This window comes from Nicotiana tabacum, chromosome 15 (genome assembly GCF_000715075.1).
Source record: "Nicotiana tabacum cultivar K326 chromosome 15, ASM71507v2, whole genome shotgun sequence".
In the NCBI taxonomy this organism is placed as follows: Eukaryota; Viridiplantae; Streptophyta; class Magnoliopsida; order Solanales; family Solanaceae; genus Nicotiana; species Nicotiana tabacum.
This window is the reverse complement of record NC_134094.1, coordinates 122,596,968-122,609,656: the sequence shown is the minus strand read 5'-3', so window position 1 is coordinate 122,609,656 and position 12,689 is coordinate 122,596,968. Positions and strand designations below refer to the sequence as shown.

General features: G+C 37.8%; 1 protein-coding gene across 2 annotated transcripts; it reads right to left on the bottom strand.

The window, feature by feature from the left end:
• Window positions 1-724: 724 nt before the first annotated feature.
• On the bottom strand, window positions 725-7,892 carry LOC107806689 (uncharacterized). 2 transcript variants are annotated; one of them, XM_075231224.1, is made up of 6 exons: window positions 7,632-7,892; window positions 7,361-7,486; window positions 7,148-7,210; window positions 5,764-6,378; window positions 4,743-5,086; window positions 725-3,450 (listed from the first exon to the last, which is right to left on the bottom strand). In XM_075231224.1, the coding sequence occupies exons 1-5, from the start codon at window positions 7,794-7,796 to the stop codon at window positions 4,817-4,819; spliced, it is 1,239 nt and encodes a 412-aa protein (XP_075087325.1). In that variant the 5' UTR covers window positions 7,797-7,892; the 3' UTR covers window positions 725-3,450; window positions 4,743-4,816. The 2 variants fall into 2 exon arrangements, with proteins under 2 accessions (XP_075087325.1, XP_075087326.1); XM_075231225.1 differs by having other exon boundaries at window positions 3,145-3,450; window positions 4,743-5,080.
• Window positions 7,893-12,689: the final 4,797 nt, after the last annotated feature.

Below are 12,689 nucleotides of genomic sequence, written 5' to 3'. Positions count from 1 at the left end.
GAATTTTTTAGAATGTTTTTAATTATTTTATTATTTTTTAATTAAAAAATAATTCCCACTTCCCATTTTTTTAAAAATAAATAAATAAATAAATTTCCCACTTTCCTTTACTTTTATTTTTTTAATTTCGAACTTTTTTTGCTTTTATTTTTTTTATTTTTCACTAATTTTACTTTTCTTTTTTTAATTTCCACTTATTTTACTTTTCTTTTTTTTAATTTCCACTTTCTTTTACTTTTTTTTTTTGTAATTTTCACCTAGCTTTACTTTTATTTTTTAATTCCAACTTTCTTTTACTTTTTATTTTTTAAATTTCCACATTCTTTTAGTTTTTATTTTTTTAATTTTTCACTTTCTTTTACTTTTTTTTTTTAAAACAATTTCCACATACTTTTACTTTTTCCTATTTTTCATTCCCATCCGAAATTTAAAAAAATATTTAATTTTTTTTTCTGTTTTTTAATATATTTTATGTTAAAATAAGGGGAAAAAATAATATTAATAGTAATAATTGACCTTTTAATTTTTTTTTTAAGTTTTTACCCTATATATAAAAAAAAGTCTAACAAAGCTAAAACAATATATATTAAATTTCTAAAAATATTTATATAGTAGAAGGTGAGAAGAATTCAAATATAATGAAAAATTAAGTGCTCACGAGGAGAAGCAACAGAGACATTCAGATCATCAAGCAAGCGGGCAACCCAAGCAAGCTCTGCAAAAACCTTACTAACAACTTTGTATTCGGCTTCTGCGGAAGAAAGTGAAACCATTGGTTGCTTCTTAGACTTCCAACCAATGAGGGAACCCCCCAAGAAAATGCTAAAACCAGTAATGGATCTTCGTGTGTTAGGGCAAGCGGCCCAATCACTATCACAATAGGTGGTTAGAGACAAATCAGAAGAGTCTTCAAAGAAAACCCCCATATCAGATGTGCCTTTCAAATACCTCAGAAGATGAAGAGCAGCAGCCACATGAGAAACCCTCGGAGATTGAAGAAACTGGCTCAAGTGTTGGACTGCAAAGCACAAGTCAGGTCTGGTGTGTGTAAGGAAATTGAGCTTTACAAAATCCAATCAAACTCCGAAACTGCTCAGGTTTAGGTAACAGATCACCAACACCAGCCTTAAGTTTTTGAGTGAGATCCAAAGGAGAGACAACAGGGGCAACCTCAGAACAGTGATACTCCAGAAGAAGATCAGAGATAAACTTGTGTTGATGGAGAAGTAAACCAGAAGGGAAATAGGACACTTCAATGCCCAGGAAATAATTCAAGGTACCCAAGTCCTTGATCTTAAAATGACCATCCAAAAATGCTTTTAAAGCAAGTATCTCAGCCTCATCATCACCCGTTAAAATAATATCATCAACATAGACAGCCAACAACACAATAGAAGAAACAGATTTTTTGAAAAATAGAGAATAGTCATTCAAAGAATGTGTGTAACCCATGGATCACAAGGCAAGAGACAAATTAACATATCACTGTCGAAAAGCCTGCCTAAGCCCATATAAAGATTTTTGAAGCTTGCACACCAAATGAGAGGAGGAAGAAGAAGAAACAGACAAACCAAGAGGCAATTTCATGTAGACCTCCTCGTCTAGATCACCATGCAAGAAAACATTATTCACATCAAGTTGCAAAAGAGACCACCTCTTCTTTACTGCCAAAGCCACTAGACATTTAACAGTGGAAAATTTAATAGCAGGGGAAAAGGTTTCAGTAAAATCCACTCCCTCTACTTGAGTATCTCCTCTTACCACTAACCTAGCTTTATATTTCTCAACACCACCATCAGCTCGATATTTGATTTTATATACCCATTTGCAACCAATAAGCTTTTTACCTTCAGGTAATTCAACAATCATCTAAGTATTGTTGGCTTCAAGAGCCTCAAACTCCTTTTTCATGACTTATTGCAAAGCTGGAATTGAAACAACTTGATGATAGAATTGTGGCTCAATGGCAGCACTATTAGCAGAATATTGTACTATAGAGGATAAAGAACTAGAGCTAGCCAAGGAGGGAGAAAGGTCACAGACAAAGTCTGCAAGATGGGCAGGAGGCTGATGAGTTCTAGCAGATTTTCTAATAGGTTGGATAAGGGGGGAAAGTGTCTGGACAGGAGGAGCAACTAAGGTAGAGGAAATAAGAGAGAGAATAGAAGCAGAAGGAGAGGAAATAGGAGAAGGAATAGAATCAGAAGGAGAACTTGGAGAATCAGAATGAGCAGGGGAAGAATTAGAAGGAGAGGAGACTAAATCAGTGGAATTAGAGAAGTCAACATGAGAAGAGGAAATACGAGGTGAAGGACCAAGAGAGGAAAGTGTAGAAGCATCAAAAGGAAAGAGGTGTTCATGGAATATGACATCCCTGGAAACAAAGACTTGCCTAGTAGAAAGGTTAAACAACTCGTAGCCTTTCTTACCAAGAGGGTACCCACGGAAGACACAAGGTTCAGCCCTAGCTTGCAACTTATTCCTATGACATTTGGGAATAGTATGAAAACAGAGACAACCAAATGTTCTGATGTGTGAATAGGAAGGGGGAGTACCATAGAGTAGTTCAAAGGGAGATTTATTCTGGAGGAGCTTGGAAGGAAACTTGTTGATAAGACAGGTAGCAGTGAGGACACACTTCCCCAAAAATTTGAGAGGTAATTTGGACTAAAAAAAGTAGGGCCCTAAAAGTTTCAAGCAGATATTTATGCTTCCTTTCAACTACACCATTCTGATGAGGTGTATGTGAGCAACTAGTTTGATGTATTATCCCCTGATCCCTAAAACATTGAGTAGCAAGATTACTGGAACCAAGTTCTAGTGCATTGTCACTGCTAACAGATTGAACTTTGGTAGAAAATTGGGTCTGGACCAATGCAATGAATGCTTTAAGCAAGGGAAATGCATTGCTTTTAGAACCCATAAGATGTGTCCAAGTTGCTCTAAAGAAGTAATCAACTACAGTAAGAAAGTATTTAAAGCCAATGTAGGTGGGAGTAGAGTAAGGTCTCTAGGTGTCAACATGAATCAGTTGAAATGGATGGGATGACTTAATGCTACTATTAGGGAAAGGAAGTCGGGACTGTCTAGCCATAGGACAAATAGAACAAACAAATGATTGCTTTGAAGAGAAAACATAAGGGATACCAGAAATGTCTCTTAGTTAACAAAAGGAATGTGACCAAGTCTTTGATGCCATAACACTTCCTCTTTATTGATGTCAGAATGATTTTTACAATGCATGGTAGATGGAATGCATATAGAGGAAGAATCAGAAACAGTAAATGGGTATTTACAATGTGAAACAGCACTGGAAACAGAAGGTAAACTATCAGATACTGAAGTGTAGCAGTGTGAAGCAGAATTACTAGACTGAGAAGGAGTCATCAGAAGCCTGTAAAGTCCATGCTCCAATTTACCAACTTCCAGTGGACTCTTCAGTGAAGGGGCCTGTAGGATACATGAAAGTGAAGTAAATTGAACCATGACATGAAGTTGAATGAGTAACTGAGAAACAGAAATAAGACTGTAGTGAAAAGTGGGAACATAAAGGACATGATGCAAAGTGAAAGCAAACAGTTTAAGAGAACCTGTGCAATTTACTTTCACCTTATAACCATTGGCAAGGGTAACAAGATAAGGAATAACTAGAGGTTGAATGTTAGAAAGAAGGTCTTTGTGTGAAGTCAAGTGATGTGTGGCTCCAGAATCTAAAATCCAACTATATTCAGCTACCCTACTTAACAGAGATGCACTGTAACACACTTCTACACAAGCAGTCAAAGGAACATTACCAGCAAAATTTGCAGATGCCATAAGATTTGTCTGAGAAGAAGGAAATTCAGACACATGAGTGTGTTGCAACATAGACATGAGCTGAACATACTGCTCCTTAGTAAGTCCAGGTACCAGAGAGCCACCCTCATTCTGATTAGGAGGTGCAGAGGCATGTGACTCAGTGCTAGAGGATATGTCAACCATTTGCAGCCATCTTCCTACCTTTAGTGAACTTGAAAGTAGGTGGGAATCCATGCAACTTATAGCACTTTTCAATTAAATGACCACTCTTCTTACAATATTTGCAAAACTGAGTTGCTCTACTTGAATCAAAAGATACTTTCTGAGAGTAGTGCTTCTGAGGTTGTAATGGCTGAGAATGGTTAAGGGATGTTGCATTGAAAGAAGCTGACTCGGGATTGAATTGAGATGAAGGATTATTCTGCCTTTGTCTCTCATCCTTAAGGAGAATGTTATATGCACTGTCCAAGGAAGGAGGTGGCTGCCTTTGACCCGAGACTATTCATAATAGAAAATTACATTGGGCTCTCTAATATATTGGTACATAAATAAGACATGCTACTACACTATAATGGGCCTCGATCAGCTGGTTTGAATTTGGGCTTCCGGCTAGAGTTCATTACGTCAACAGCACTACACACTGAGGTACATTATCCAAATGAATACGTACCATATGCTTTCACAAACAGGAGCATAACAAAACTTAAAGTAAAAAAAAGGGGATAATACCTATGTTTCTCTTACTCATATAATATTGAAATTGGGACATTGCAGTGAATTCATACGTACAACAGAGGATATTTCATGGTTTGGAAAATTTAATCAGTGAACGCAAACTGAAGTTTACTTTTATACTGTCAACATGATGGAATAACAAAATGCAAGAATTGCACACTAATGAAGCTCTGCAGTAAAAGTAAAAGAGGTTATCAAAGTATAGTTACCAAAACCAAGCCACAGCCAAATTGCTCCAACTCCCACCTATCAGCAAGAAACCTGCTTGCCATACGCTAAAATTTTAAGTACGAAATCCGGAGGTTATCTTCTTCTGAGGTTTACGTTGCGGATATGTCACTGAAGGTGAGGAACCCAGGGGTATCTTGGGTAGCAAATGGTGCCCATTTGAACTGTACGTAGGTGAAGAGGAGGGAACCAAGCATGGGGTTTGTGGACTCAACTGGCTCAGTGCAAGGCCACACGGCTTACTGCTCCCATTTCCCATGCATAATTTTCTCTTCTTTTTTAGCAGCTCCCACAGTAGGTTGTCCTCTTTAGCATGATCCTGGTCCTTCACAACAAGCTTCACGATAAAACAACTTGCAAGTAATAGCACAGTCAGTAGAACTAAAAGATTTAGCATATGAGCAGAAGAGATGATATTTCCCGAATGCAGCTCCTATCTGAACCCTTTTACAGCAATATGAATTTGACATTTAAATGAAAACAAATGACAATTTGGATCCCCATGATGCTACAACCCCACAAAAGTTAGCAAGAATGGGGAAATGAAAAGTTGTATGTAATGCAGCACGATGTCAAACCACAAGGCAAAGAATGCCATCGTGAGTGAATGACTGGTGTCTCAGATAATTTCTACCAAATTGAAATTTTGCATTCACTATTTCTTCATAAGCATATTTGCATCTTGACAAGCATGCAACCGAAACAATCATTGAATTTGTTAATTGGAAAAACGATCATCATAATTTCCTAAAATAATAACGGAAGATATATCAAGAAGCTAATGACTTTAAAAAGTTTTAGTATAAAAAACCAAATCAAGACAGCGACAGTAACTCAGAGTCGCTGGATTTCTCAGCGTATGCAGTATGGGCCGTGTAGATTTAATTCATCCACAAGCAACGCCTCTGAAAGACAATACACTCCTTGCCAATGCATTTTCCTCAGGCCAAAGCATGGTTAGCTTCAAGTGAATTTGCAGTAAATTAATCAAGTATGAAATACCTTCTCATGCTCAAATTGTTCCTTTGATCCGTTCTTGGCTTCCAAGAGGAACTGGTGCTTCCTTGCCATTTCTTCTAATTTCTTCAACTTGTACAATGCATCAAGTCTATTATGTTCTGCTACTCTTGCTTTCTTCCTCACTTCCTCCAACTCGATCCTCCCTGTTCTCATTGCTCCTCCCATCTCTTCGACTATGCTCAATAGGTGATGGCATCTTCCTGATCTGATTTCGAGCTTAAGACCCTTCACATAGTCGACCATTGGACTACACATTTTTCTAGCTAGCTCGTCCACTAGGTTGTCCACTCCAGACTCTACCGAGCTCAGTGTAGAAACAATGAGACGAAATATGTGTTTCAGAAGTTGAATTGTGATCACAGAAGTGCTATCGTGTTCGCCTCTCTGGTGAATGGCAGAAACATATGCCACAGCTTTCTTGAAAACATTATGTATGGAAGTTTGATGGTCACTAAGGGTCTGAAGAATGTTGGTTTGGCTTGAATTTACTTGTGCTTCAACTTGTCTTAGCAGATGGATCAAATGTTTTAGCTGCATCTCTTGTTTCTGAATTAGCTCCTTGCCAACTGTTTTGGCTCTATTTATATAGCCTTCTTCCTGCATTTGCAGATTGAGAAACCTAGTTCACATCCAGACTCAAACAATTTTTATGTGGAAATTCATGTGAAGCTTTTAAAGAGTCAGCCAATCCCAACAATCCATTAAGTCATGTTATTCATCAAGCCTGATACTAGTAGTATATTTGCCAACTTCTTGAAGTACTCTTCCATCTGGTTGTATATAGCCAATCTACCTTACTATAAACTCGGCTTAGACCTCCATGTTGAACACTTACTTTGTCTCTACCACCAAAAGATAACAAGATATTGGGATACACGAACACAGAGTAAGAGGTAGAGTTTCAGATCTAATGGAGCATAGATATTACTTCAAATTTCACTTTCTGATTTCATGCTTTTGTCATTCGAATGAAAATAATATCCATCCACTTGGTTGATACACTCATAGCTGCTGAAAAGCATCGGCTTTTCAACTTAGTTTCACAGTTCAATTACGGACGGATATATACATATTATCATGCACACATAGTCCTATTCTAACTTAAGCGACACTCTTCCAAAATGTTCCAAAAGGGTCGAGACTATTACAACTCTCACAAGTTTCAAAACTTCATAATCATTTAACTATTCAAATTTTATACTTAGATATTTCTCTATCAAGACTAGGTTTCCACCACTAGGAATAACATAATACATAAATTGAACTAACATCTGGAGCTTCATGTTCAGTGGAACACAGTCATAAAACGAGAAGTGAATATGACATTATTAACGCATGCACAAGCTCAAAACTCGTTACTTATTACCTCAATTTCGCTAGCTTCGTTTCTCACCATCGTTTCAGCTCCATTCTCGTTTCTCTTAAAGTCCTGTCACCAAAAAAGTTAACATATAATTGAACGACTGTATATGCTTAGGAGTTTAATATCTTCACGATTATCAAATCGCTCAACTAGAATTTCAGATATCTAATTAAACACATGGAAATAGCAGAGTATAAGAGTTTGATAGTAGAGTACATCGGCAAAAAAATGATTATAATCGACGACAACGGTACTAAATTTTCCTTCCTCAGCCATTTCAACAGTCTTCAGTCCTACGAGCTTCATCAGCGGATTAGCTAACGATTCAAAGACGTCTGCCGCCTTCAAATTAAAACATAAAAAATCAGGCATTAAAACCAAATTTAAACCTAAAATCCACAACTCTCCATTTGCTTCATGTTTTGAGAGATCGAATGTAAATATATTCTAAAGTTAAAATTTAAGTACGAGTTTGAAGAATTTGTACTTCCTGCAAGCCAGTTCGGATCTGAAAATCGAGCTGATTGAAGGCGAGTTTGAGTTGCTCATGATGAGAAACGATCCGCGAGAACCTAACACGGAGATCGCCGATTGACGGAGAAGGAGTTGGAGATGAAGTCGGCGCCAGAAATCGTCGCCGGTGACCTTTCATCGTCTCTCTTTTTTGGCGGGAAGCACGCGAGAATAGGATTTTGGAGGAGATTTTTCTGATGCTATAATGGAGTACCGTTGAAGTTCAATGAAGAAATTAAAGTTCTATTTATTTTTAGTTATATAGTACTATTTCGACTCGCATCATTTTGGTTCGTGTGTTTTAAGTCATTATTTTCTACTCCACTATGGTTATCTTAACACGATATTTATACTCACTACAGACAACGTTTTCTTAATTCTCAAGTTATTTTAGGTCAAAATATAAAATTAGCGAATTGGCCAAAATTAATTACATTTATTAGCCGAAAAGTATTTAACTTATGTATATTATATGTATATAATACACAGTGGCGTACAGAGGCGGAGCCAAGATTTAAACCTTATGGGTTCGGGATTGTAATCATTTCAAGTCACTGGGTTCTAAATTAATAAGTTTTACATATCCAATGGATTTCTTAAGACAAATACATGGTTTGAACAAAAATTACTGGGTTCGGCCGAACCCGCATCCGGTACTGTGCCTCCGCCCCTGGTGGCGTAGCCACATTATGCCAGGAGTGGTCAAGCGAACACCCTTTGCCAAAATATTATATTGCATATTGTAGACAATAAATTTGCGTCGAGAAAATAACCGAGACCGAAAAATATTGCAACAATCGTAGTATTTGATTTCAAATAATATGAGTATACAATCTCTATGATTTCTCTGATTCTTCTTTCCAATAGTAAATAAATTCAAGGGCCTTCGAGCTTGATCTTGAATCTATATTGTTGCCACGAACGATGATTTAGAATTCAACTAGCACGAACTTTGATTTAAACTCGTACTCCCTAAACCTTGATTTGTTCTTCGTTCCTGAGCTTGAACTTGATTTCTTGAATTTGAACTTGATTGCTTGAAGCTTGAAACTTGTAGAGAAATTTACGGCGTTTGAGCCACGAGCTCTCTCTTGCTTCTTGTTATAAATTCTAGTATCTTTTTTGAGTTATGAAGACCCCTATTTATAGTTATGAGAGGAAAGAGTTGCGATGAGAACAAACTCTTTCCGACCAATCAGATTGAAGAGTGGCAAAGCCGTATTTGATTAGCCAGCACATGTCACTTGCACATGTGGCGCAATTTCATTGGCCTTTTAATTTGACTTGGCATACCTTGTCATTTTGATACGTGGCATGATCCTATTGGTTCTTTCATTTGATTTGGTGTGCCACATCATTTCATACGTGGCACCATATTAGGCCTCTAGGAAGACGGCATCCTTGGGCTTAATAAAGTAGGCTCATCACTTGTAACCCAATTAAATGGGATAGCCCAATAGATTTGGACCTTAACCCATATGTATTGGGCTTATATAATTAATTCAATTATATTAGCACATAATATTTATTTGGCATAATATATCTTGCATTTAAATATAGTCCAGATTATTTAATAAATTTAATTCTAATAAAATTTATATACCTACAAATGCCACCTACTTCGAGACTTAGTTGCGTAAATTTCAAAGACTAGTCATGAAGTAAAAACAATTCTTCACGTGTGTCCCTCAAAGACGCTCCATGAAATGCTGCTTTTCAGTGTGCAACCAAGCGCTCATATTTGATCATTATTCGGTAAATGAACTTTGAGAAAAATATGCATTCAAAATTTTTGCATCTAACTTTGACCAACTTCAACAGATTGGAATTTAAAAGTTTTCTTTCTTTGAGGTTGTCACGCCCCAACCTCGGGGAGCGCGACCGACGCTCAACGGAGTGAATTCGGTCGAGCAAACCTAGTAAATCTTTCCTACCCGACTCATTCATGATCCAAAAAGGGAATGCGTCACCATTTGTAAAACAGGGGAGAGATCAGCTATATAAATATATAAACGTTGCTAGTTCATTTTTCATTATATACATTATGTCGTAGTTAAGTTCCCAACATACGTACATGACCCACATAAACGTCTACGGAACCTCTAAGAGTACAAAAGAGCAACATGATAATACCGGCAATAAGGCCCCGGCTATACCTTAAAATATAAAAACTTATACAAAGAAGGACTATATGACCCCAGGAAGAAATGGGGCTCACCAAGGCTGTTGTGATGAGTGTGAGGGAGAACACCGCTATCTGCGATCAGCGCTATCTGCGATAGAACCATATATATCCATTAAAAGATGTAGCGCCCCCAGAAAAAGGGACGTTAGTATTGTCGAATAGTACTAGTATGTAAGGCAAACACCAATCTCAGTAGAATGAACAGTGAAACAAAGAGAAGGCAGTCACAATAATCAATAAGTACTTCATGAAAATACAAGAAAACACCAAATAAGGATCACACAATTCCCAATTTAATCTTTTCATCTTTTTAGGTTAATAATCTTTAGTGCCAAAGCCACAACTCATAATGCCACCGTATTTTTACACGGAGTCCGGTCTCGGCCCGACCGGCTAAGCCATCCCAAGTGAGACATATCCATATCCACAATGTAAGTCAATAGTTCCAACACAAATGCCACCATGTGTACGGCATGGCGTCCGGTCTCGGCCCGATCGACTAAGCCAGTTCACTTGAGACATAACCTCTTCCAATTGTTCACTCAATTCACATCTCTTTCCCATCTTTCATTACATGGCACAAACAGCCTCATTTATTAAATAGTTCTTGGCACTTGGGCACATTTTACAATTCAAGTCTTTCCCTTTTTATTCAATCAAACAACATCATCATTCGTGTCGATAAGTACCATCATATAAGGCATTGCACACATAAGGGAAGGAACTTGGAAAATCATAGATGCGTCCTCAAATAGCATAATGACAATGGTAAATATCTTAAAACAATGAGGGAACATAAATCTTTCAACCCAACATACTAAGGCAAACAATTCTAGTAAGATCAAGTCGGAACTTACACCAATCATTCGGACACCAGAAGTTCGATTCTAGGAAGAAAAGAGTTAAGCCATACATACATCAATTGCGCTTCTTTAGACTCTACAATTTTCCGGAACCCTTAGCAACCTCAATCTATTTAAGCAATATACAAATTGAACCCAAAATTAGGAAAACATTCATGGTTCTAGTTCACTTCTTATTTTTCCCACACTCTTTATCACATGCATGCAAGATAAACAACCCTCACACCCATGGACCATCTTATTAATACCCCATTATAGCCATGTTTGAAATTAAGAGCTGGGGTGATTAAGTCTTACCTTTTTGGATGAAGAAATTGAGTGCTCTACTTGAGTATTTCAAAGCTTTGAGTGATGGATGAAGATTGATTGATGAAAATTAGTTCCTCCCTCTAGAACCCTCTCCCTCTCACACTAGAAATATCAGAAATGAGCTCAAAATAGACTAAATGGGGTGTTTTAATGAAATGGGGGTCGGGTTTTAAATTAAAAAAATGGTGCCCCGATACAGGTCTGCGGTCGCATATGCGACCGCATAATGGTTATGCGGTCTGCAAAGTGACCGCATAAATGGCCCTCAGGGGCTTGAACTTACGGCCTAGGAATGCGACCAGTATGCGGTCCACATACTCGTTCTGCGGTCGCATAATGCACCACAGAACTCCCTCCGCAAAAACTCAAGAGGGATTATGCGATCAATATGCGGTCGCATAATCGATTGTAAAAATGATCTCAAGTTGGCCAAACTTACTGCTTCACTCTGCGGCCATTATGCGGTCCGCAGAGTGATTATGCGGCCGCATAATGGGCCGCAGAAATGTGTTCATCTACGAAATATTTTCCTCTCAGCATTCGAGACGTGGGACCGGAGGCCGGGTTTGAGCCAATTTTGGGTTTTGGTCTAATTTGGTAGTTTTTCTTGTGGAATTCATTCCATTAGCGCGTATTGATGGTATTGTACTGATTGTGAATAGATTCGGAGCATTTGGAGGCCGAGTCCAGAGGCAAGATCATTGCGGGTTAGAGATTTGACCGGTTTGAGGTAAGTAACGATTGTAAATCTAGTCATGAGGGTATGAAACCCCGGATTTCGTATCATTCTACTATTTTGAAGTGATGCACATGCTAGGTGACGGGCGTGTGGGCGTGCACTGTTGGGGATCTGTGACTTGGTCCGTCCCGTAGCAACTGTAAAGTTGCATACTTTGTTGAAACCACTTGATACTTATATATTTTAGAAAGAATTTATGTAAATTGGGCTGAATGCCATGTTTGGGCCTTGCGCCAATGCTGTATGGACCCTTAGGGGTTGTTTCTTACCATCCTCTCATTGACGTCATTAAGCTCTATAGACATGGTTTCTAAACAACTACTTAGTTTAAGAGTATCTGGTACTGTTATGTTGTTTATACATATTATAAGTTATTAAAACCTATAGACATAGTCTCTAAGTGATTTACACAATAGGGGGAATGAAAACCAATGGGAATACTCAGAATTACTCGTGTTTGATCCTATTGGCATGCTTTCTAAGCAAGTAGCAGTATTTTATAGCTAGGTTCTAATAACTGACAGTTGAAGACTGATTCTGTAACACTTCGTCCCTATAGGCATGTTTTCTAGGCGAGCGATAGATATAAGAGTAGATGATGAATCAATTAAGAACCTATGGACATGATATCTAGATGAGGACCAGTAGAGCATATGCTAGTATAATCCTATAGGCATGGTATCTAATGAACATGCTGCCATTATGCAAATTGAAGGATGGTTATTGGCATTTGTTTCTTATACGCATGCTGTCTAGTAACACATAGCAGTGGACATGGGGATAAATAGAGTATTTAAGCACATGCTTTGATAGTAAACAAGTTGTGCGAGCACGTGATTCCCCTAATGGCAGGATTTCTACTAGTGTACATAGAAATTCAAATAGCATATATGGCAGGTTGGATAAAATAACAAGTAAATCATATAAATCCTATAG